At 43.0% G+C, this 26,286-nt stretch overlaps 2 protein-coding genes across 2 annotated transcripts in view; both read right to left on the reverse strand.

Annotated features, from left to right (window-relative positions):
• CSMD1 (CUB and Sushi multiple domains 1) overlaps positions 1 to 26,286 on the reverse strand; it is a 1,958,110-nt gene that overhangs the window by 1,010,256 nt on the left and 921,568 nt on the right. The window contains exon 4 of the mRNA XM_032869815.1: positions 4,378 to 4,572. Coding sequence (XP_032725706.1) covers positions 4,378 to 4,572 — 195 coding nt within the window. The remainder of the gene's footprint in view (positions 1 to 4,377; positions 4,573 to 26,286) is intronic.
• LOC116874829 (U2 small nuclear ribonucleoprotein B''-like) lies at positions 10,539 to 11,471 on the reverse strand. The gene is given in 2 exon segments (XM_032869817.1): positions 10,539 to 11,152; positions 11,154 to 11,471. Coding segments are annotated over 2 exon segments (669 nt in total). The 5' UTR covers positions 11,435 to 11,471; the 3' UTR covers positions 10,539 to 10,764.

Below are 26,286 nucleotides of genomic sequence, written 5' to 3' on the forward strand. Positions count from 1 at the left end.
GGATCTCAGCTCTGTCATAGCTGCTAAAAGTTATTTTATAAAGCACTTTGCAAATACAAAGTGTTCCATGATTGAAAGCATTAAGGCACATCAAAGGTGATGTTTAGGGAAGAAAGAGCATGCGTCTTTGGTTGGAGTGGACTAGCGTGTTCTTGGAGCTGGCTTATTTCAAATAGCACACGCCTGTTGCAACTGTCCTGTCATTTATGCAAAGCATAAAACAAAACTTAAGCTATCTTAATCTCTTCTATGTCCAGTCATAGCTAAGTTCCCCAAATGTCTCTCATATCTACCTATCCTCTATGTGACTGTACTCAGTGAATAAGGCAGCAGGTGTAAGATCACACTGATATTTGAAAAGTGAGGTCCAGAATCGGAGAGTTGCAGCGTCTACAGAGAGGCAGGAAGGAGGGCCACACCCACTTCATGCTGGGATGATGGGTGGTGAGGACCATTTCCTCATGGGGTTGTTTTGGATCAGATAAATTGTTTCTCATGAAGGAGCATTTTCCAAATGCAGATCCTTACCTATTTCCTTTCTACCTTCTTGATCATGCCATAAATCTGGGGACAACACGCTGCTGTTCAGTTTCCATTCAAGAACAATCTCTTCTCTTTTGGATTTTATACTCTATGACCCTCCAGTGTCCTGGGGACCAAAGTAATATGTGATATATCCTGGCCTCTGATGTTATAGTCTTTTTGATTTAATAATACAGTGAGGGAAGCATAAAGAAAATGAAGATGACACTTAAACTCTAAGCTCAGAGCATCTGTTATTCATTCTATCTACTTCCTTCTTTTCCCCCTTTGTATTTCTTCACTAAGTACCCACCAGACTTGCACAGGCAGAAACAGCAAATCTTTGCAAGATTGGAAGAGACCATAGGAGCCATAAGAAATAATGGAGTGAAATCAAGATATAGATGTTAAGTTGAAAACTCCAGGATAAATGGGGAAGACTGAAATAGGATGCCTCCAGAAGAAGACAATCTAGACTCTCACCTTGGAAAGAAGTCATTTTGATGCAGGTCATAGGAATTAGAGGAATCCATTTTAAGCAGAGCTGGCTGGTCTCCTTTTTTATTATGTACTAATTTTATTGAATATATGGTTCTGCCATCTTTTTTTTTTTAAAGAGTATCATGACTCTAGAAATGATACACACATTTAGGTGTCATTGTTCAGGTTAAATGCTGTCCCTGGGAGTTAATATGTAAATTTTTCAGCACTCACAAGAAACACTGTAACCGGATATAGTGGTGTTACGGTTAGTAGCGTCATCAAGAAGAATGCTCCAGCGATTCCTGGAACTAAACAGCTGGAAGGTTGGGGAAGCAGAAAATACACTCATTTCATTTTTATAAATAATTTAAGCCCACTTTACTGAAATCCATTTATGTCTTCCCTAGATATGCCATCTACACATTTATAGAATTAGGTCATTGTTTTTTTCTTGATGATTCAGTTACCTAATTCGATGACAAACTGTTGCATCTTTCAAATTTGTTTCATAAAATAATTGTATCTAATTTAATGCCTTTTGAATTTGCTACTAGCCCAAGCACTGGGAAAAGCAAAATAGAGGCATAAATGTAATAATCTGTAATAAAGGGAAAAAATATTTATCTTGACAAAAGTATATTAATATACTTGGAATTTAATAAATTGGTGACAGAATAAGAATGATTATGGGCTTAAAGTTATATTAACTTTGACTTTATAAGGTTTATAATTGTGTAACTGGTAAAGACCCTTCGATTAAGAAGAAAACTCCTTGGGGAAGAAAGAAGGGGCTACTGTTAATATTGACTTCTTGCATTTTCAAGCTTGTAATGACGCCTTATGTGGTACTCAGCGTAGTTCTACATCCCTATCACGTCCCGGAGGGAATCAGGGATAGTGATAAAGGGAAAGAGCTACAGACCAGGCTACATTTTAATGTAGAGGGAAATCAAGGTTATAGTCACAAAGTCTGTATGACTCCGTACTATCTCCTGGGAGGTTAGAGACTAATTCAAGAAACGATGTTAACGTTTGGTAACATCGTTGTTAACGATGGTAACAAAATCAGTGCTGTGGCAGAAGGACTTGTTTTTGAAGCAAGCTCAAAGGAGGCTGCAAAGTAAGAAATGACAGAGAGTGGGACTTTAGTGTAAACTTGATAAATTAGTAAGATTTATGACCCCACGGGACATAAACAGGTAAACTGTGTAACAGGATAAAAACAGCAAATGTTTGGGATTAAGCATGGAGTAGTACGTTGGGAAGGGATTCTTTGGGAGGAAAAACAATAACCGGTGGGTCGGGTTTGCCAGTTTCTGTGGTATAAACCCTCCCTGCATGGTGACGTCTGGCTCAGAGCAGGGTGTGAGGAATGCGGAGCAGAAGAGACGCTGCCATCAGTAGCTGTGAGGAAAGCCAGCGTCCGGGAGCCCTGGCAGAACACTGCATGTGGGGAGAAAGGCGTCAGCCTGTGTCCGGGAGCCCTGGCAGATGACATTCACCATTCAGCCAAGCCAGGGCTGTCCTGGGGCACGTGGGTAGCCACGATGAAGACTGGGCATGTTACTCCTGCTGAGTCCCTGAAGGGGTCTGGCTGAGGAAGCCATGGGTGCAGGAAGGACCATCAGGGAGCAGAATGCAGGATGGACGCCGAGATTCTACATGGGGAGCTCATGTGACCAACGTGAAATGAGTATGGGTGAAGAGAAAAAGGAATGAGAACAGGGAGTGGGAACAGAGATGAGTGAAGGACGGTTCAAAACGGAAAAGCTAGCACACAGGGAATAAGGGAACGAAGCTGCGGGAGCACCTGTGTTTCACAGAGCTCTCTTGTCTACCACCCAGCAGTTGTATTATTTATCGTCTATTATCCAATGGTTCCCTATTGAGAGGGAACAATGGTGGGACCAGGAAGACAGCCCGCATTTAGGAGGGCCTGGTGGCAGAGTCAACAGTTAGTTGGGGAGAATCGATAAGAAGAACAAGTCAATGGAATCAAGGCCTGGATGTTGAGTACACTGTCCTTTTGACAAAACGGAAAATAGTTAATAGCCGTAAAGGAAAGGAGAGAAAGAGGGAGAGAGATAATGGACTTTAGAAATATGGAGCGGAAACAAGCATTTCCAGAGGAAAAGAGATGATTGGATTAGAAAATATTGCTAACGGGATTTCTCCCAGGATGGAGGAATTCCTGGAGCATGCTGTGCCTGAACTCCATCAACTGTGAGCTAGAACGCCTTGGGCAAGTCACATTTCTTAACTTCGGATTCCTCCGCTGCGAAAGGAATCTTCCATGGAACACCAGCTTGGGAAGGTGAGACAGGAAACCACGGAAGCTACCAGTCCGGACTAGCTACCATCAGGGGCGACGGCGGCAGGACAGTAGCACGGGAAGCAATAGGCCATCCTGCAAGGAGTTGGCAAAGTACCCATTACGCAGCACAGATGGAACGGGAAGCCCGTGGGTGACAAGGCTTTGCCCTACGTACGAGGTGTCGAGGCTGAGGCTGGGGATGCGTGCCGCTCTGAGCCCAGACTGGAGTCAGACGTGGCTGTGAGCCTCAACCCCACTGCCTGTGTCTGGGACATGCTGAAAATACAAATTGTGTTTCTTTATCTGTTAAACGAGTGTCTAGAGTTATTATTGCCATGGTTGCTGTGAGTGTCGGTGAGATCCCAGTAAAGCGGTCAGCACATTCTCTGGCCTCCCGGGAAAGGCCTTCATAAAGGTTGGCCACACTTTTTATTTTTGAAACCCTAAGATGAGTTTTTTCTCAGAAGACTCAGAACTTAAGAGTTACAGTAAGCTCATTCCTAAAGTTATGGGAGCAGTAAAATAATGTTATGGAAAAGACTAAAAATCACAGGATGTGTCAGGAAAGAAATTCTAACCTCGCCCCAAATCATGTCGCTGAGCACTTGGATACAGTGTTATCTCTCACAGTCACCTTATTTCAAAGGTCTAAGAGGGTTGAAAGAGTCCTCAAAAGGGATCCTTTAATTATCAAGGTGTGTTTGTCATTTTCAAGGAGGAAAAAGATAAAAAAGGAGCCATCAAATCAAGAAGTACATAAATGTGCTGAGTAAATCCCAGAATGCTGGGACAGCAAATGATAACATTATGCGGAAGGCCACGAACTTGAGAAACAGACAGAAGAAAAACGCGGGTATTTAAGGAACATCATCTAAGTTTGTTATTGGGTTTGTCAAACTGGGGTCACGTGGAACACGACTTCTAGGCATGGATAAGCTGGAGTGCCAAGAGCCAATGGGAGGCGAACTCTTTTCACTTAGTGGAAACTTTTACACCATCAGTATCAAAGCCACGTATCGATTCCGGGCTGCTAACGCATCTGGACGTCTAGGACTCACCCCTGCAGAATGGAGCCGGAAAGTCCCACGAAGCACCGTTTCCCGGGCTGACAATGCAGGTCAGAACCGCGTGGCCTTCCAAGACGTAGCCGGGGAGGCAGCTGTACCTGATCTTGTCCCCGATGTTGAACCTTGTTCCATGCAGAACTCCTTTCAGGATTTCCCCCGGATTTCCACATGTGTGGCTAGGTAAAACTGATGAAAGAGAAAACAAACAAAAAAAAAAAACAGAAAAGTTAAAAATATTTCTATGGAGATCAACTTCTACCCCCAAAACACGCACTGCATTTGAATGATTCAGATTAGCAAACCCAGTATAAACACATTTTCATTTTGCCTGAAAAAACAGAGAAAATGTATTCATGTTTTAGAATATCTACCATTTAACCATGTCGAAAGAGCCTTTAAAAATTAAAAATAAATGCAGTTTGAGAGGAAAAAATACAGTTCTGCTTAGATTCTGCCTTCTTGATGACCTCTAGATCATTCTCTAATTAGGAGATCCCACAGTCTCCTGGAGTTAGCAGCCAGTGACACAGTGGGGATATGGACATCTGAAAACGTTGGATCAGAAATACAGCATCAGAAACATCAGAAAGTTGGGATCAGAAATATAGCAGAAATGAATATTCATATCACGTTGGTCTTTATTCCTTTAGGACCAACACTACCAAATACACATCACTAATCGATGCTTAATAAATGTTTGTTGGACAGACGACTGAATTAAGGAATAAAGTGAAGATTTCATTTGTTAATCTAACAGACTTAAAAAAAATCACACCACTATTATATTCTAACTTGGCTGTTAGGCTTCACGCATTTATAGTGTCTGGTTGACAACAAAGTTTTATCTATAATAGTTTTGAAGAAGCAAGTCCATAAGAAAGCCTTGATTCTGTTCTTTCCAGACCTGCTCACTTTTTATGTGCAGACCATTCTCTAATTCAACTGCCTTGAAACCTCATCAACAGGACGGCATTCCATACGCAGAACATAATTTTGTACTTAACTGATTCAGTGTTAGGTTAAATGGATCAAGCTGATGATTGTTGGTTCCTATCTACATTTTCTGGTTTAAATTTAGCATATGATCACTAAGTCAGAGCTATCATAAAGTAGTGAAATTAACCAAGGGCCTGCCATTTAAGAGAGAAATGATTTCTGGGGCCCCTGGGGGGAGCTCAGTCCGTCCGTTAAGTACCTGACTTTGTCTCAGGTCATAATCTCAGTGTCCTGGGATCAAACCCCAGGTCTGGCTCCCTGCTCAGTGAGGAGTCTGCTTCTCCCTCTCCTTCTGCCTCTCCCCTGCTCATAAATAAAATCTTTTTGAAAAATGATTTCCAAAAAAGCATTTCCAATAAGCAAATTATTTTATGTCTGTACTTTTTTATTATTTTTAACATAGATCTGGGGTGGATTTTGATATGTGTATAAAGGAATGCAAAATATTGCTTACTTTGTTTGTAAACTGAGAAATAAAACTTTCCCAATGAATGGGAAGGGAATTTCAGTGATTTCTAAAATGATTTTTATTATTACAAAATTACTTAAATAGGTACGAACTAAGCTATGTAAAAACACTTAGAGAACAAATATTACAACTTCAATATGTAATATTGACATGTTTATGAAATCAGTTTACATAGTCAAAGCGTGCTCAGTCCTAGATTTAAAAAAAAAAGTTTGTGAAACCAGTCTGCAAAAATCTGTTAGTTTAGACAACACAATAGAAAAATCAACTATAATTCACAATCTTCTTTGTCTTTTATAAAAAAGAAAGTCTGTATTTAATTCCACATCCACTATCACTAAGGCAATAAATATGTTTTTTTAAAAAATGTTGTTTAAAAACACTGTTCAGTCTCCAACGCTTCTAAGGTAGAAAGTTTCAGTTTTAGCTAGGAGGACCACTTCAGTCCAGGACCCAGGACATCTGCCCAGCAGCTGAGCTGGGGATCTGAGAGCCAGAGACAGGGAAGGTGGGGGCTGAATTTCCACCACCAATGGGAAAAAAGAGATGGGAGTGGGGGAAATATGTACATATGAATGCTTTTGGTGTTTTCCTTCCTGCTCCAAGAATATTTAGAATTCAAAAATCCTTCCTTGCCTTTTTTTTTTTTTTAAGATTTTATTTATTTATCTGACAGAGAGCACAAGCAGGGGAGCAGCAGGCAGGGAGAAAGGGAGAGCAGGCTTCCCACTGCGCAGGGAGCCCGATGGGGCCCTGGATCCCAGGATCCCAGAACCATGACCGGAGCCAAAGGCAGCCGATTAACATGCTGAACCAGCCAGTTGCCCATGTTGGTTTGTTGTTTTTTTTTTTTCCAAAGACACCTTTATTATTTACATTAAATGGTATAAAGACTTCTTATTAGAAGGTACACAGATTCACTTTAGAATGTGTCCAGATAAATTGTTTCCCCGAAGACAAAAGTCATCAATGTAAACCTATCAAAACCCTTAAAACTGTCTACAGAGAACCACAATGTGTGATGACTTTCAGAAGTGGAAAAACCCCATAAGCTACTCTGAAAGCTAAATGTGACCGATACAACTTTTCTATCTACTTCTCTATTGAAAACAGCAAGAAATCATTTCAGTGACTAGCTTTAGTGCAGATGACGTAATTGACTTTTGTACAGAAAGACCAGAGTAACAGAAATACAATATGAGAGATTCCTTGCGATGTTACTGCTTCATGAGCAAACGCCATTCTATGTAATACCTATTTACTACATTGAAGGAGGAGTGAAGGAGAGGTCGTACATAAAAGTTGGCTGTGCAATCACATCGCTAGGAATGTGGAATTGCATGGACTTTGAAATGTTTAAGGAAAAATAGGGGAAAAAAAAAAAGAAGAAAAATCATTCCTGAAAACAGGGATCTCCCAAAGTGGGCCTCTGAAAAGAAAACATCCATGTCTTAAAACTTCTAACAGAGTTGAACGCAGCATTTGGAAACAGACAACTGTGGGCATTCAGACAGAACAATAATTTTGGCCATTCTGGATCATCAAGCTAGGGGAGGACTCTGTAATACAGACGTTCAAAGTGACTGACCGCCAGAGAAAACAGAGGAGCCTATGGAAGGTGCGTAAAGGGTCTTCTTCAGGCGCAGCTGCTGACTGCCAGCGAGACGGTGGCGCTACTGATGTCAGCTATGCCCATTGGAGCCACGGGCAGAGATGGGCTTCTCTGGGTCTGGGCCGTGCAGATGGGAAAAGTGATCAAACGTTAACTTTAAAAGTTTAGTGTCACTGGTTGGTAGGAAGAGGTTATAAATTTTTGATTTGAGGAATGAGTATTTTATTGTCAATGAACTGGATTTTAGAAAAAATAATAAAAAATGTGAACGATGCCAGCAAGAAAATAGAAATAACGGAGGATGAATGAAAAAATTCACCTTCGGTTATAAACAACAAAATGTCAAAAGTGGGCACATTATAAAAGCATTATCAATTCAATTAACCATGATCAGAATACCCTAAATTGTGAAAAATGGATGAAAATAATTGTGGGTCTACGCAAAGATTTAAGGCAACGGCATGTAAAACTTGCCAACACACAAAAATCCAGGGGCTGGGAAAGACTAATTTAACATAAACTCCATCCAAATGGCATTTCTGCCAATTTCATTTTAACTAATTTTTTACCCAGTTCCCCTGAAGATAGTGAATGTCCCTTTGTGTCTCCCATGGTAATGAGCGCACATTAAGTATTTAGTAAATACTTATTGAATTGACTGGAACTCTAATTTTAATTCCCTTAAATCCTTTCTTGAAGTAATTTGCACTCTTTCCCATGGACGCTTCAAGAAAGAAATTCTTATTTGGGTAATGGGAATTCAGCACCCAGCACATACATTTGGTAATGGGAAAGCATTTCTTGATAGGAGCTCTTGGCACAGTTCCTCCTTCTCAAGGCAGGTCTCATTCCATTGGACCACACAAAGCCAAGTCTGCACACCCAGGGCTTGAAACACAGGCTACCATTCTAATTACACTCACGGAAATTCCCTCCCTGACGCATTTGGTTTGGCAAGTGTCTGGGTCACAACTCAGGGACTTCATTAGGCTTTCGTTAGAACCTTGACCCCACTGTTTAAGTGATGAAATGGGTGCCCTATCAACTCCTTTTCCAGACTCCTTTTCTAGGAGAAAAGCAAAACCACAAGGATGCTGAAATAAAACAGAGCATTCATATTCATTCTGAACAGGACAAAAGGCTAGTGAATGGAAGTTTGAAATCCATGGGGGGAGAGGCAGTGTTTTTCACAGCTTGGCCACAATCAATGAAATGTCACTGGGCGCAATCCTTTGGAAACCGGGTCCCAGAGGGTGTGTGTCAAATGATTTGTTTACACTTTGCCTTTCTAGGAGTCTCCCTGCAGCTTAAGGAAATAGAACCTGGAGTGCCCACGTGACACACAGCACTTGAAATGTAAACTAAGGAGATGTGGGTGTCCATGACTCTTTGTGCCCCCACCCACAGCCTTGGGGAGCGATTAGAAAAATAGGGTTACCTAATTTTCAGAAACTTTAAAAATCTTGGAACTGGAAAAACTCCATAAATCTTGACAAATCTTGACACCTGACCTCTTTTCTCAGTACAGACTCTCTAAATCATGGACAGCTGCTAAAGCAGGAGGATGGAGAGGGGGTCGTGGCACGAGAAAACCCCCAAGGACCGCTCGGGAAACAGCAATAACCCATACCTCCTTTCCCAGTCACTATTCATGGTGGAGGATCAGTGAGGAAGAAATGCTGCATGAAAACTATTACTCTGAAGAGTGACAGGAGCTCTAGGACTGAACTAAAAGACAATGTGAGTTTTATGTATATTTCAAGGTATAAAGTGGTAAGGTTTGGCCAGATTTGAAAGGAAAGTTCATCTCTAAGGGCAGCAGCTGTAAGCGGTGGACATTCAGCAAGGGAAGTATACCGTGTGCTGGGATGTGGGAAGGGGATGGGCTCTCAGACGTGTGTTTCCACTTCATAGATGGCCTGTAATTTGGGGCAAATGACTTAAATCTCAGTTTCTGTGTCCTGAATGGGGAGATGTCATGTAAAGCCTATGGATGGGTGTGTGTGAAACCAAAGGAAATACAGATTGAACAGTTAACAGGACGTCCAGAACAGAAGAAGGGATCAACAGACATTCACAATTCTGATTTTCCCCAGATGCAATGCACCATGGACATTTCAGGGAAATAACAGAAACTTACAAGTATGCAGCGCTTCTAATGCATACCGACTTCAGAAACAACAAAGCTAGTAAAAGTCCGTGGGAACCAATATTGTCCTTAAAATGGGAAACCAAAGAGAAAGACATTCCGTTCTCTTTTTAGCCATATTAATTCTACTTTACTATTCCTGCTTTGTTATAATAATAGTAATACTTACACAGCACATACTATGAGCTAGACACGGTTTATATTTATTAACAGTATGCATGAAGTAAGTACTATTATTATCCTATTTCTGGAAAGAAAGCTACTGTGGCACAGAGATGTTAAGTAATTTCTCCATGGCCACACAGCTGGAAGTACTGGTGGTAGGATTTGCAAATGCCAGATCCAGAATTTCTATTCTTCAGCACTATAATAAACTTTCTTACAAACATGTCAACATCAAAAGAAATAATAAAGTGTCTTCAAATCTGTAGTGTTCTCAAGGGAGTTTTGCTTGATATAATAACATGGGTTATTATATCACTTAACTTTGTGCAATGGATCTCTTCATAGTCTTCCTATTTTTTATTTTTTATTTTTTGAGTAGACTCAACACCCACCATGGATCCACCCAACAAGAAGATCAAACTCATGACCCCAAGATCAAGATCTGAGCTGAAATCAAGAGTTGGATGCTTAACCAACTGAGTTATCCAGGCACCCCTCATGGTCTTCTATTTTTAAGTCAAAGGCAGACGTTGTCTAAATTTTTCTAATCTGGAGCTACAGCGGGGCCTTGGCTATCTCAAACAACACAGGCATTAATCCAGGAATAAATTAGTGCAAAATTAGTACAAAAAGAGTTAAATGAAAAACGGAGAGGAGGAAGAAGCAGCAACCTTAGGAAGAATTTCTACAGGGTGACCCAACAAAAGAGAGGGCATGAATAGGACCATGATGGCCAATGATGCAGTATGAGAACATGATAATTTTTTTTTAAAGAATACAAATAGAAGTTTATTATACAAAATTGAGGTCTTCATATTTCTTAGTTCACTAAGGCTAAACAAGGACTAGGTATTTTTTAAAATCATTCACAAAAATTTCACTTTCACTACCCCCTCACTCCAACTATTAAAAAATGGCCTGACCAAATGTTATCAAAACAAACACTATAAATAACACCAAGTCCTTTAAAGACAACTATCCAATATGTTATTTCTTGGCATAGGTCATCTTCATGGCGTGGAACAGTGTGATTTTAAATCCCTGTAAAGCATCCCTGGCAGCTCCAGCCTGTCCGTCGTTTTCAAATTCAACAAAAGCAATGTCATGCCTCCCAGGTACCAAACGTACTTCCTTGAAGCCAGGAAACTGATTAAACAGCATGGATAACATCATCTCATTAGTCTCTTCTGGTAAATTATTGAGGAATAAAATATAGTTTGGAGGGTAATCAGGGACCTGAGGATTTGGTATTGAATTTCCTTGGGTATTTGCTGCATTTCGTGCTCCCTGACCAGGCTTTTTGTTTGCAGTGGTTGCAGTCTGTTCCACAGTTTTTGCTTTTTTCTTTCCCTTCTTTTCTTTGTCAGCAAAAGTGCATTTTAGATATTATATCAGAATCTGTTTTTGCATACTGGATTCGCATTGGTTTACCATAAAATGGAAATTCTTGTAACTGTCTCAAGGCATTTGTGGATGAGCCCAGTTCCTTAAAAAATAACAAAGGCTTCCCCCTCATCTTCATCGTCTTTAAAGCTACAATATCTACAATGTGGCCAAACTGAGAAAACAGGGCATACAGGGATCTCTTCAACCCTTCTTTTTTAATTTTGTCGTTCATATTGTTGATGTAAACTGTATGATTTGTTCTGATATCCATGTCTGGAGTTAAACTGTTCAACTGCCAGAGGCCTAGGCCAGTTCCCAATGAACCAAAAGCCGGAAACCGAACATGATCATTTTTGTTCAAACAGATTATGCTCTTTGTTTTAAAATCCATGGAGTGTGTCCATGGGTGTACTCTAGAGTCAACAAGAAAAGAAGGACCACGAAAGTCATTAAGTTTCTTCTGACTGGGGAAGTAAGAGTGGAAGAAGCTGAAGGGAAAGAGGTTGGAAGCCCATGATTAAACCCTCTCCAATACCCGAAATTAAGGAGCCCAGCAATCATTCAACTCCATAGAAAGATGACCAAAAGTTGAGAGTAAGACCAAACAGAGAGCCCAGACGTCAAACTGAAAAATAATCATGGACACGTGGATGCCTGCTAATATCAAAGTTTGAAAATTCCTCATGTGATTGATATGCACAGCAATAAGGAGTGACACAAGATGTGCTTCTCAACGGTCATGGAACCATCAGAAAGGAAATGACAGGCACATGAATTTCAGCAGGTCTGTTTGCATATCCTCCAGACACATGGTGGATTATAGACATGTTCATTAACTTGTAAATCACTTTTAAGACCATTTTTCTTTCTTCTTCTCAGAAGTGACATTTATATTCAACAAATGAATGTTCCATTGATTACAAATGTCTCAATATTTGTGAAAAGATAAGGTGAAAGTAGTTCTAAAATCTGTAAAGGAAATTTAAACAAATACGACCACAACCTCTTGTACACGTTCCCTTAATGAGAGCAAGGTTACTAGCAACAGCGCAAGGCCTGCTCAGAATGACATTTGCCCAACTACCACCCTGCCGGCTAACATGTGACATTCATGTAACGAGGATCATGTGTCCATTCCAGAGGTTAATATCACACTAAGTAACATGAAGGGTGGTTAACAAATTCAATTACATTGACTCTAGGAAACAGCTCCAAACTCTTTCTCAGTCATGGCTCATTTGGTAATTCAAATAAGGAAGAACTGAAAACTGACTAGAACACTTCCTCTTTCCACTAAGTTGAGGTATCAAGGGCTGGATATACCTTCCTGCCTTAATCAAGTTAAGGGAAAAAAGTCAAAATTTATGAAAAACAAAAACCGACTCTCAAAGCACTGGATATCACACAGGGCTGGAACATGATCCCTGAGATGATGAGACAGTCCCTACCAATTCTCTGGCTTTGTTGCCTGGAGAGACTTGCATGCCCAAGGCACAGGGCACAGACTCCCAGGTTGACCCAGCGGTCTCCCTGAATGAAGACACAGAGACGAGAATGGGGCAGGTCAAAGAAGCTAAAAGTCACAGACAGAGGGAGGCACTCAGAGAACGACTGAGGGCCCTGTTGCATTCCAGATGAGTACTGACCTATGCATGTAAGGACAATTACCCAAGTCTAGTGAAAGAATGACCAATAGATAACAGGTAATAGTGCCCAGAATGCTCGTGGAGGTGAGCAGACTGCCTGCTCCCAGCAGTTAGAGCAGAAATCTTCAACACGCACTGCACAGAGAACAGAGTACTGAGAAAGCTCAGGGGTGGGGGAAGAAATCACTCTAGAGTAAGTGCTACCTAGACCTCGTCTTAGAAATCTTATAAGCACAAGACCAGAGTAGGGGGAGGCTAGCAAGATGCCCACCACTCCCTACTAGGGTCGTGCAACCAGGCCCCCACGTGCATAGACCATATGTGAGTGACCACCTACTTACAACAGTCACCCCAGACCCTCAACTCCCCTCACCCTTCATCCAGTCTTCAAAAGCAGTCCCAGTAAGGACCAGACAGATACAAGAAATTTACATCCAAAAAGAAAATTCAAGAATGGTTTTGGGAATACAAAAATATCCCACACCTACCAAAGTAAGATTCTCCAAAGCTGGTGTCCAGTTAAGAATTACTAAGCTTGGGGTGCCTGGATGGCTCAGTGGGTTAAAGCCTCTGCCTTCAGCTCAGGTCATGATCCCAAGACCCTGGGATCGAGCCCCACATTGGGCTCTCTGCTCAGCAGGAAGCCTGCTTCTTCCTCTCTGTCTGCCTGCCTCTCTGCCTACTTGTGATCTCTCTGTCAAATAAATAAATAAAATCTTAAAAAAAAAAAAAAAAGAATTACTAAGCTTACAAAAAAAGCAAGACATGATCCATAATGAGGGGGAAAAAAACACAAAAAAACTTAGCCAGAAATGACACAGGTGGTTGAATTAGTAGCTAACATTAAAACAGGCATAATAATTGTACACCATGTGCCCAAGCAAGATTAGACATGTTAACTAAACAGAAGGAAAAAAAAAAAAACAGGTAAAGATGGTGAGATTTCAGAATAAAGCAATGTCCAATGTCACGCTGACTTTAAGAAACACACTTGAAATATAAAGACAGGAGTAGATAGAAGCAAAATGATGGGAAGTGTAACCAAAAGAACAGAATGTTTAGCAAAAGCACACTCAAGTTGCTGTGTTAATAGCACACAGAACAGTTTTAATGCAAGGAGTATTACCAGGAATGAAGAAGCTTATTTCATGATGATAAAAGAGTGAGCGTAGCAGTCCTAAACATGCATGTGCTTCATAACAAAGCCCCAAAGCACAGGATGTAAGTATTGATAGAACTGCAAAAAACAATGGGTAAAACCAAATTAGAGCTGGAGATTTCCACATAAGCCTCGTAATTGAATGAGCAAGCATACAAAAAATCAGACAGAAAGCATACAGAAAATCAGGCTGGCACAGCCTTTGCAATCACCTTCTAATTAATTAATGCCTCAACAAGAAGTCACAAGGGATACTTGAAAATACTTGAACAGGTTGAAATGGTAAAACGGCACACTGCTGTCGTGGGATGCATCAAAAACTATGCTTAGATGGAGAGATATAGCATATAACATTTATAACCTAAAAGAAGAAAAATCTCGAAAAAAAATCTCTTAGGCCTCCATCATGAGCACCTGGAGAAAAGAAAGCCAATTAATCCAAAGAAAGAAGTATCAAAGACAAAAACAGGTATTATTCCTCAGTAACACTATTAAAAGATGTCAATATATGTCACACCCCCACCTCCAAGCAGTCCTCACTGCCTTCCAAGTCACAATTAGTGGTAAGGCTGCAAGTGTGCGGACACCACAAATCCCACTCCAGAGGTGGCTTGCTGTCCGGGAGGTAGGGCATGTGTGTGCAAGTGAGTACAGCACAGTGTCCTCAGAACTCATGCAGAATCTCGTACGGAGTCCCATGAGAGGAAGAAAGTTGTGAACGTCTGAACGAAGGAAGCGTCTCTATGTGTACCTCAAGCAGACTTCTGGAAAAGCCTCACATGAAACATGGAGACAGCAAATGCTTTATGTGCTACGTTAATCCTCACAACTTGCCAAAAGGGGCATTCTTCCAGCTTTATCTGCAAAGAAAGTGAGACCAGAGAGGTTGAGGAACTTGGCTGAGGGAACACAGGTGAGGCCACAACTTTGCAAACCCTAGGATATCACCGTGTCATTATTGTGTTGATATAATTGAAAAGCTTTTAAATAATAATAATCATAATGTTAGAAATCATTTGGGGATAGTTTAATACAAAAAACAAAAACAGTGGGGCACCTGGGTGGCTCAGTGGGTTAAGCCTCTGCCTTCGGCTCAGGTCATGATCTCAGGGTCCTGGGATCGAGCCCCACATCTCTGCTCAGCGGGGAGCCTGCTTCCCCCTCTCCCTCTGCCTACCTCTCTGCCTGCTTGGGATCTCTGTCTGTCAAATAAATAAAATCTTTAAAAAAAAAAAAAAAAGCTGAAGAACCAGAAACTGGGTTCTTGTTCTCTCTAGCCTGCTGTCTCGCTCTGTGATATCCTATTTTCTTTCCATCTCGATAGTAACAAATACAATGACAAGTAGGATGACTCATCCATTATGAAGGTTTAAGATGTTGCAAAACAGCCGGTATTTCAGACGTATTTAAGGTCTGATGCCTTTCTCAATGCTTCTTCCTGCAAACTGAAAAATGTGAAAAACCAAGGAGAACTCTGAGAAAGCATCTTAGAAAATTAAGGCAAAACTGAAAGATTAAACAGAATGTGGTGCTCCATTATCATTGCCTTGGTAGGACACGGTTCAAGACGAGCTACAGAAACACCCACTCAACTTTCTTATATTCGAAACTCCGTGGTTCTTCACCATAAAGAGGCTCACACTAATGTAATTACAGTGCCACATTCTGCACCCACATTCCGGAGGGGGGAAGAGATCGCCCGGATCAGGCAGCTTCCTTTTCCCTGTGATTCTACTACTGACAAGTGGAGTCAACGGGAAGCGTAAGTCAATCTGGGCCTCATCTGTTTCTCCAGCAAAGTGAGCAAAGCTACAGCCTCAATCCCTGGGACCCATTGTTGACACAGAGTTTGGGGAGTAGGTTCATCCGGAAGGGCTTGCAGGATACACCTCGAGGGGAGGAGAGGAAACAGGACTGAGCAGAGAAAGGACAGGAACTGCAGTGCAGTTCTGACAAAGGCCTCAGCCCACCCCACAGAGAGCCCTGGGGTTGAGTTGGCTGCTCAGCCTTGCCTCAAATGAGAGAGGCCGGAGCCCAGTGTTCGGTGTGGGCTGCTCCCTGGACAGGGTCCCCTGAGACAAGGCAGCTCTCTCAAGCTGAGATCAACTCCTAGAGCTGGTCTCAGCCAAGAACTTCCACCTGTCTAACCCACCCCCCCTCCAAGATCTAACTTCTTTATTTTTTTAAATTTCACCCTGGGATCTGAGACTAGCCGTCTTTAACTTTGAGGGTTAATGTGTTTTTACTTATGGTGTTTTACCTGAGCTATCTTGAGGTTTACAAGAGAAGCTGCTACAGTAATCTTTTGGGGTGTTGTATGCAGGTAACAAAGAAGGTGGCGGGAAAGGAGGGGAGTGCGCCTGTAAGGACCTATTTAGAAACTGTCCCTGCTCCCCTTCCCCCAGAGAATTTACTTGGAGACAAGTCCTGGAAACCAGCTTCAGGTAACAAAGCCCAGATACAAGGGTAGGTCAGGCCAGGTGGAGACATCCGATCAGTGGGGGGATGCCCACTGTCTCCCTGGTTACCAAGGAGTGTGGGCCCCGCTCTTTGGGAGCCTTTTTGGCGCCCATCCTAATCAAGGTGTAATAGGCTGGTTCAAATGTCTACTAGGGTAAATTGTAACTCAATTGGTCTCCTAGCATCACTGTGGAGTTTCCTGTGTGTGTTACAATCTCATTGGCCACCTGTGCGTGGCCAGGCCCGACCGCATGGCCTTGGCCCTTAAAAGCTAGGCTGTGAAACAGAGAAGGCTCGCCCTCTCCTGTAAGAGGTGTGGCCCCAAGCATTCGGTTAGATTCTTGATGCTTGGCGCGAAATAAAGCTTTGCTTGACCTTCGCTTTGTATCAGTCTCATTCCTTTGATCATGGACCCATTATTGGGGCATAACAGCGCCCTTCCTCCGGGCGGTGCCCCCGTTTCTGTCAACCTGGACGTGGAGCGGCGGGTGAGGGCAAGAGAGCTGGGGGCCCGGCTCAGAAGGGCTGGGACCGTGGCCCAGCACCTATAGCATGAGCTAGCTTAAGGACAAAGAGGGAGACGGCTCTTACTGTTTCCAGCTCTCTTAAGGGAAGATGGTCCTTCAGGACGAGACAGATGGAAAGATAATCAGCTATATCGGATACGAGCTGATGAAACCTTTCAAGGATGTGGTGATTGAAGACAGAGCTGCATTCGTGCTCATCAACGGAGAGCAAGAGAGGCAGGTGGTGGGTAACCGGCCTGGCGCGGTCGGACGAGCTCCTGATGCTCGAGTCAAAATGCTGCACGGCACGGGAGTGAGGAGCCAGCGGAGCCTGAAGGAGAGCGAGCGGCCCCCGGGGAAGCAGGTGCAGCGAGGGCTGGGACCAGAGTGTGCAACTGCGCCAGAAGGAGCCTCGCTATCGCGCATGCTACTAGCAGGGACTTGGGAAGATGGCGAGTTACCTGTACGAGGAAGATGACAGCAGGAATCACGCTCAAGAGATAAGCCGGCACTCAAGTCAGTAACCGTGAGATCCAAAGACGGAAATAAAACACAAGGACACAAGTGACCTACAGAATACAGAGGCGGGACCACACACATGGAGGTAATTTTCAGACACTCGAAGAGACGCTTCTCTCATCGGCCGCTTTCCCAGGCTCTGGGCATCGATTTATTGTCCTTTTACTCTCTTAAACGAGGACCTGTACGCCTGTTGCCATGTCCACACACACACACTTCTTATCAATTGCATAGAAAAATATACATTTGAGTAATTCAAATCAAATCTATCAAATTCCTATTTAAGAAAATGAACGTAAATTAAAACAATGGTTCTATCATTTTATTTAGATAGAAAATTTGGGTTTTGTGAAGATTCAACTTTAAAAATCACTTCCAATTTGAAGTTATATGTACAGAAAATCAGGAAAGGTATTTAACAATTTATAAAGCCATGTGGCGTTATATGTTATTTCCAATTAATGAATTCTTGGCTGTCAGTCTAACCTGATTTCATTTTTCTTTTATGTGTTGGCAGTTACCTTCTAAAAATAGTTTTAAATTAAAGTTATGGACATAAGCAGTTTCAGCTTACCAGGTGTTAGTATATTACTAATTTATGATTTTCATGTTCGTTTGAACCTAAAAGCTGTTTTCATGATTGAATTCATATTAATAGCTCAAGCTTTATTAATAAGAGCATCTTTTGGCAAAGGTAAAGCATGTTTTTTCTGTCAAGTACTATATATGTAGGATAGCATTTATTTAAAAAATTTATATATACACATATATAGCAAACTTCAAGTTTTTTGAATTTCTGAACAACTTTTGGTTATAATTCCATCATAACAAGGAACCAGTATATGGATAAAATTAGCATATAACATGAAGGTTAATTCTATTTTGTGTATACACATAGATCAACATTACCTATTTAAATTTAATTCTCAGACTGAGGAGGAGGGGAACCAGAAGTAATTAAATGGTGCATACAGGGACACAAGGACTTAGGTCCCCAAATCCCCACAGGACCCTGTGGGGCAGGTGAGAGAGATGAGCAGTAGAGGGGAATCTGGGATGGGACTGCTCTCTGACTCAGACCCCACACTCCCTTCTCATCCCAGAAACCTCGCCAGCGACAGGACGCAGCTCTATGGAGTTGTCCCCTAGAGGAAACTGCCAGGATCCCAGTTAACGATGGCCTTTATTCTGGAAACAACTGCACCGTGGAAATGGGTTCTACCTCCCCGCTGACATCAGAGCAACTCACGTGCCTTCTCTTCTCTGCTCAGGTGTTACCTGGCACGCAAGCTCCCCACTGACTGTGAACCTTCCTTCCATCCCAGCCTCTGCCCTCGCTGGTCTCCACCCAACAGGGAGGACCTCGCCCTGCACCCACCACCCACTCGCTCAACTGTCATTTCCACAGACGTGCACAATGGCCTAAGAACGGTTAACCCAGACCCCCGCGGGGGACACAAGGAGCAACCCCCCACCCGCAGCAGGGTGCCTTCACAGACTTCCCTTTGTCTTCCCTCTTGCAGATGGCCCATTGTCAAAGTCATTTCCTGAGCACCCTGCCCCACCCCTTCTCTCCACCTCCGTGACTCCGACCTGAAGTTCATAGCGTCTCATTTTTCTAGTCCACTGTGTCAGCCTCTTTGATATCAAGTGTTGCTATTCCTGTGAACTTCACCCTCCATCCTCAGCAAGCACGTAGGGCACTTTGAGGACACAAGTCAAATGCGTGGTGCTCCCTTACTGAATCCGTTCCTGGTCTTCTAGAGCAGCGGGAGAAACCCCAAACTCCAGACCAGGGATGGCAACGCCCAGCATGGTCCAGCCCCTCGCTATTTCTCTGACCGCAGCCCCTAAAAGATTCATTGTGCGTCAGCCATAAAGGCCCTTCTTTATGGCTCTAGATGATGCAAAGCCCCTTCCCTCCTCAGGGCCTTGGCAAACTCTATCACCCTGCCTGGATCCAGGCCGTTACAGGATGGTTCCTACGGTTCATGTCTGCAGTCCGCTGACAGTGTTCTTCCAAGGTCTCTCCCATTCAGTTTGCCTAAAATAGCTCCATTCTTGCCTCCTACTATTTTGTATCACTTACTGGGCTCATTTCTTTCTGGCACCACCGCTGTTTTGAATTAGCAGGAAGAGAGCAGAAGGCTTAGTTCCCCGATTCGCCGTTCTTTCCCGCACCTGCAACAGCACAGTTCCGTGGAGACTCTATAAACTACGTATTGAACACATGACTTAATTAAGGGAAGAGGAGAGGCACAAATTGGCCTTGGGGGAAAATTCGGATTTCCTAAGAAGTGGAATTTCAGAGTCTTTATCAGAAATGCCTATTCTTCCCTTTGTAGGAAAGGCCCTACATCTCACACAGAGCTTCGACTATGCCGAAAATAAACACGAAGCTGCCTTTACATACATCTTGAATCGATTCACCTTCATATCAATGATTAGGACTCACCTGTTTGGAAAAAGAAAGGCGAGCCTGCAGATGAGATCGGTGGGAAAGTATGTGGGACCTACAAACTCACCCCCATAAGATGTTAGAAGTCCTCTCTCTTCCCCCTTGAGTACACGGCCTCAAGTTATAGCAGCAGTAGGGAAAGGGAGAACCAGGACAATAGGGAAGAGACGGAGAGAAGAAAGCACTAGAAACTCACCGCAAACCTGCTCTCTGAACAACAGCCCCCATGCACGAGGGCTGGTTGGGAACAATGGCAAACTTCCTGGATTTCCGCATCGGTTTTACAAAGGCCGCACAGACACTCATCTAAGGTTTGAAGGGTCAAGAAAGATACGACGAATTCAAGTCAGATGAGGCAGTTTCGTGACATTTTGCCACGCTCCTGATGGGCCGGTTAAATCTCACAGCATAATTTAGTTAAATGAAACTGCAAGGTTGAGAAGGCTGTTGCAGAATTATAAGTACCCTAAAACTACAAAGAGAATGCCCCATTGTCTGCAACCCAGCTCAGAACGCAATTATCGAGAACAGAGGAAAGAGATTCAAACACTCTGGTTTGGAAGGAACTGTTGTAGATTTTCTCAGAATTACCAAGTGTGAAGGGACTCGTGCGTGGATGTGGGCAGGTCTAGGAGAGTCTGTTAAAATGGGGACTAGGGCTCTCCTGCGGCGGCAAAGTCCAGTTTATAATCTACAGAGAAGGCAAACGGTGGCCAAATAAAGTCAAGGAGACACAGGTGCAGGCTATAATGCGTTTCAAAGGTCACAGGTGTGCAGGATACCACGTGAGTATGACACACCAGGGACGGGGGCAGTGCCAGACCCAGCACAGCCTGCCACTCTGAACCAGACTGGACGGGGGCACTGACCACTGAGCTCCTACAGCATGCACAGGGCCTTTGCCAATTATGTGCACATGCATGTAATTTTTGTACAATGCAATTGTCAAAGACCTGTTTGCCAAAAGCTCTGTATCAGGGATCCCCGGTGTCTTACAGCGAAGACAGATTCTGCTCTCTGCAAGGTTGATCATTTTGCACCAGGGTTGGGGACACAGGGGGCGTGACCAGCTGTGTAGCCACCTTTCCCAAATCTGAGGGAGCTGGCTAGAAAATACCAGACCCAGTCTTCCTCTCTCATCTATTACATCTTTCAACTGGATACTGAGAGGGTCTCCACAGGAAGAGGATTCTGAGTCTCACAGCCCCTGATCAGTAAGGTGGATCTCTGCCATCAACCTATTTTGCTCATCACCACGTCACACATGTGTAAGCTGACTTCACGTAGCTCGCTGTCCGCAGTATAAGGGAAACACGAGGGATTGTGAAGATGAGCCTCCGGACAAGGTGGTGAAATGTGCCCTTGAAGGCCCTAATTTTTATGAAAATGATCAATAACTTTAACTAATGGGCTGGATGAATTGTTGACCTCATTTGAAATTAGTTATTATGACAGATGGTAATTTAAAGAAGATATAAAATTCAACATACATGGATGCATTTTCTAACTATCTTGCAATCAGAAATATGTACGAATCTTCCCATCTCTTAGGAAAGACATCCCAGAGATTCCCGGTGCCCCTCATCCCACATGAGAACACAGAATCGGCAGCCCGGGGGGGTGGAAGAGGGTTTCCCTCACCTCCTCTTTTCCCGGGTTGGAGTGGGACCCTGGGGGTGAGCTCTCTACGACGACGCAGAGAAGGACCAAGACGCAGGGACAAACACCCGAGTAAACAAAGCATGGACCAGGCCATCAGCCCAAACTGGACTCCCTCCTGTACCCCTAATCTGTGTCATGGCAGAGAAGCAAACTTCTTTCCAGCCTGTGCCACATACTTTGGAGCCTGCTTGTTAGATCATTGTGTTAAGGCATAGAGGAAACTAATAGAACATTTCTGAGAATTACAACTCGTAATGGAACTCATCACTCCCCACAGGGTGCTGGGGTTTGGGGTGCACGTCACTGACCTTAGACTACAAAACGCAGATCAGTGTACTAATCTGATGAACTATGTAATGAGCAGTTCTGAGAATAGGGACAGCAGCAAGCCCAGTAAACGTTAATCCACGTGTACACAAAGTAAACGCTTGGGCATCTTGCGATGCACCCTTCCCTGGAGATTTAGGGTGACGCTGACCTTCAGCTGGACTTGCAATGAGGGAAACAGAAGCTTCATCACCACCATCCATTTATCCACAGCGCTCTCTGTTCAGAGAGCTTGCGTTTAAATGCCTCGTAACACATAGAACTTTTGTCTGTTTGTACCCTGAGCTCTGGGATTTCTCCCTAAATCCATGAAGTGCAGACATCAGAAGTTCTCACTCAGAACTGCTTTTAACAGCATACAAAGGACGTCACGTCAACATGCATGGACATGTGTGTCTATTTCGTACACTTAGAGGATACACTGTATCCAAACAAGATGAGAATATTAATGAAATCGTTTGTATGTAGTTTGATACAGTTTTGTGTATTAGTGGGTATACAGGGCTCACCTACTCAAAAATAGTTTAAGAAATTAATTTCTCACAAGCGACTAGTTAAAAGTCAGCAGTTTTCTGATTCAGTATCTGAATAAAGCATATTTGGAAAGTAAAATCTTTTAACTCAAATACATGTTAAACAATTTTCATAATACTATTGTTGGCTTCTGGGGAAACTTCAATGTTTTCTCTCCAATAGCCTTCCTCAAATTACAAAAAAAAAAACAGTCCTCTTTAAAAATATAAACATTTCAAAAATTCCCTCTTTATAATATTTTACAACCGTGCTTATTAACTGATCTAATACCTATTTTAAATTCTCTAAACATTCCAAAATCAGATCAGCTTTGTGCAGAGAAAAATGTTAAATTATAGCAAGTATTTCTATACACTATTTCATGTACTAAAAGTCAAAATCTGATCCTCTGTAATAACCAAGAATTATGACAAATATAAAATACTAGTGAAAAATATTAAAACACAACAAACTTATTTTAATTTTAGATACCACCAAAATAATGAGACTGAAATGCTAAAAGTCACCATGTATTCACCGGAAGTGAAAATATACCGTCATATACAACTGATGGGCTTGGATAGTTCATGTCGAAATAAATAAGCCTCTTTAGGAGGGAAATGGTCAATTGAAGATAGGTGTACCTCAAAGGACTGAGAAAAACTAGGATTGATTGGAAAGGTGCATTTTTTTTTGAAGCTATACCCAGTTATATACTTATTCTTTCTTTTTTTCTTATTTTTTTTTAAAGCGGGCTCCACACCCCACATGAGGTTTGAACTCACAACCCTGAGATGAAGAGCCACGTGCTCCACCACTGAGCCAGACAGGCGTCCCCATATCGGTTCCATAAACATAGCAAAGTAGTAAATAGTAAATGTAACAAAAGAGTAAAATACAGTTATAGAAATAAACAGTTGATAGATGAGTATCTGAGCTTTTAAATAAACATATGTAGATACGTGTCCTCACTCTTCTGGAAGGTCCCTACCCTCAGAAAGGCTCCCCTTCTAGCCTGTACAGATTTTGTTTGGTGAAAATCTGCCTCAACGTCAACTTCCTCTGTTTTGGTTAGAGAATTACTCACTCCTTCTGTAATTATTTATGTTATTTGAAAAAGCAGCAGCTGAGGCTTTGGAAGACACCTAGCCAAGGGGAGGGCATCCAAGAAGACACGTGGGGTTTTTCCTGCAGAAATAAGCAAGAAGCCAGAGCAGAGGCTGGACAAAGGGGCTTCAGTGCGGTGCACCTGCCGCAGGTGGGACAGTTGGGGGGTGGGGCTGACAAAGGAAACATAAGCACTTGGCAGGAGCACCAAGAGCAGAGCATCTGGGGTTAGAGGTGAGGGAGTTTGGGAAACACCTGCTGCCCTGTAAGGAAATCCAGATGCCATGTACCCCGAGCGTCACTGCCATGCGCACGCTTCCACTCACCAGGGATCCCACAGGACGAGAGAGAAAAAAGGCGGGTGTGGGGCAATGGCGCCCTCACAAATGCCTAGATTGCTAATCACTTGGTGACTCGACAGACAGACACAGGCAACTTGCCCAGTCTGTGTCACAGTTACAACATACAGTTGTCCCATTGACGTGTGGACGAAAGAGGTATGTTTTTCTGGTGTAAGGAAAGTAAAACTGAAAATGAGCACAATACCCATTGTGATCCTTTATGTTGTGCAAAATACCATCTACTATCACAGGAGTGTTGTGTCATCCCTGTCGCTTTGTTGTGGAAACACACACAGGAAGGGCTCCCGCCCAGCATGTCCCCAGACCACGGAAAAGCCCTCCGTCACAGTTCTCCTGCAGGAGTGAGCATGGTTGGGGACTGGCGCTGCTGTGTGTGTGGAGTCACTGTTACAGGTGTGCTGTGCTGGCTGCCTGGGCAGGCGTGCCTTTGTCATAGGATGGACTTAACTTGGAAATGGGGACAATTAAAAGGGACAAAAAGTAAAAGAAATAAAAAAGACAGTATTAGTAATAAATTGTAGACATGAAGTTTAGAAGGAATGCAGACTGTATATTAAGATGTCCGTTTTTTCATGACGTGAAAACTTCTGGGTGTGCTGGTAAAGTTGCTCAATACGTTAATTACCCATCAATAGCTAATAGAGGCTCTTGATCATCATTAATCATTTGAGTTGGGGATGTTGCAACCCCTGCTGTACTGTCTGGCAGCTCCAGTCTGGCGGGAGGGAAGCAGGTGGATAAGGAAACCACAGAGCACACCTGCACTGACAGACACCTGTGCCAGGAGGACAATGCAGCAGGAGCAGCACTGGGACATCCCAGGGGTCACAGAAGACACCTGGTGAGCGCAGAAGCCCGGGGAGGCTGAGCAGAGGAAAGGCATCCCAGCCTACAGGACAGGTCCATGCATTTCTCATTCCTCGGACTGGCCATGATAAACGTGGCCACAGGACCACGGTCGGCCAGACTGAGGAATCTCAAGGGGGTACGTCTAATTAGCACACCCGGGGGCAGGGGGAGAGCAGCGAACATCTTTCATTTGATGATATTTTTAAGCCGTAAGTGGGCAGTAAGTCCAACCAGTCGTAAAAAAATATTCTACAAGTTTCCTAAGGAGGAAAACACGTCACTGCAAATAAGTGAATAGCAGTGAAAGCATTTTGAATGGGAGGAGGGTCATTTAAAGTCATGTCTTGCACTGATGAAAGCGCTCGAACACGGAGAGCAGTTGTCTCCCAAAACACAGCTCCTTTTGCTTGCATGTCCTGCATCCCAGACCCGAGCTCCAGTCTCCAGAAAGGGCACTTTTAAGATTGAGATGGAGTGCTCATACACAAAATGTACTTTCTTATGTGAGACCCGCGACGCCATAACCGCAGAGATCGCCACCACATCCGACCAGCGTGGCCACGTCCAGCCCAGACACACCCGCCTTTGGATGCCGCGTCGGAGCCTTCACTGCCCACACCTGCAGACCTCACAGACACGCGTTTCATGCTTGCAATTCTATCAGCCACGTGAAAGGAAAGTGTGTGTAAATACAGATACATCATACATATACAATACTGAAGAGCAAAAGGTTCGAATATTATGAAAACTGATCATTTGAAGTAAAAGCCATTAACAACAGTCACTGAGACAAAGAAATAAGGTAGTCGGCATTCCATACACATATTAACAGATAATTTTAAAAATGACATACAGCACCAATAAATGTTGATTAAAAATTTCAAATACTATCAAACTAAAGAATCCTATAGATTATAGTATATCAAGTTCTTGAGACAATGATTGGTACATGTCATGTGCTACACACGTATCCATCAAATATAAAAACCAAACTGGGGGCTCCTGGGTGGCTCAGTGGGTTAAGCCTCTGCCTTTGGCTCAGGTCATGATCTCAGGGTCCTGGGATCGAGCCCAGTGTCGGGCTCTCTGCTCAGCAGGGAGCGTGCTTCCCCCCTGCCCCTCTGCCTACATGTGACCTCTCTCTGTCAAATAAATAAAAAATAAATAAATCTTAAAAAAAAAAAAAAAAAACCTGTTGCATGCCGCATTTTTAATAGAAAACAAACATCTCCTAAAGGCCCATTCATTGAACAGCTCTGTAACAACAAAGTGCATGACACTCTTCTAGAGCCTTGGGATACATCAGTGAGTGCAACAGACTGGCCTCCTGAGCCTACATCCTTCCAGGGAGAGCCAGACAGAATAAAGCTTCACCAACACACACACTGTTCCCCGTGCTCACTAAGTGGCCTTTTTAAAAAAGCGACACATGATATTTATCTAATTCCCATTAGACATACATCTCTCTAGAAATGACTCATCTGAGAGTATTTCCTATCTTGTAAGAATAAAGAACTAGAAGTCACGGTAGGGAAAACACCGCATCATGTACCAT

The sequence above is a fragment of the Lontra canadensis genome, unplaced genomic scaffold, assembly GCF_010015895.1.
Source record: "Lontra canadensis isolate GAN:19392208 unplaced genomic scaffold, GSC_riverotter_1.0 scaffold39, whole genome shotgun sequence".
NCBI classification, from domain to species: Eukaryota; Metazoa; Chordata; class Mammalia; order Carnivora; family Mustelidae; genus Lontra; species Lontra canadensis.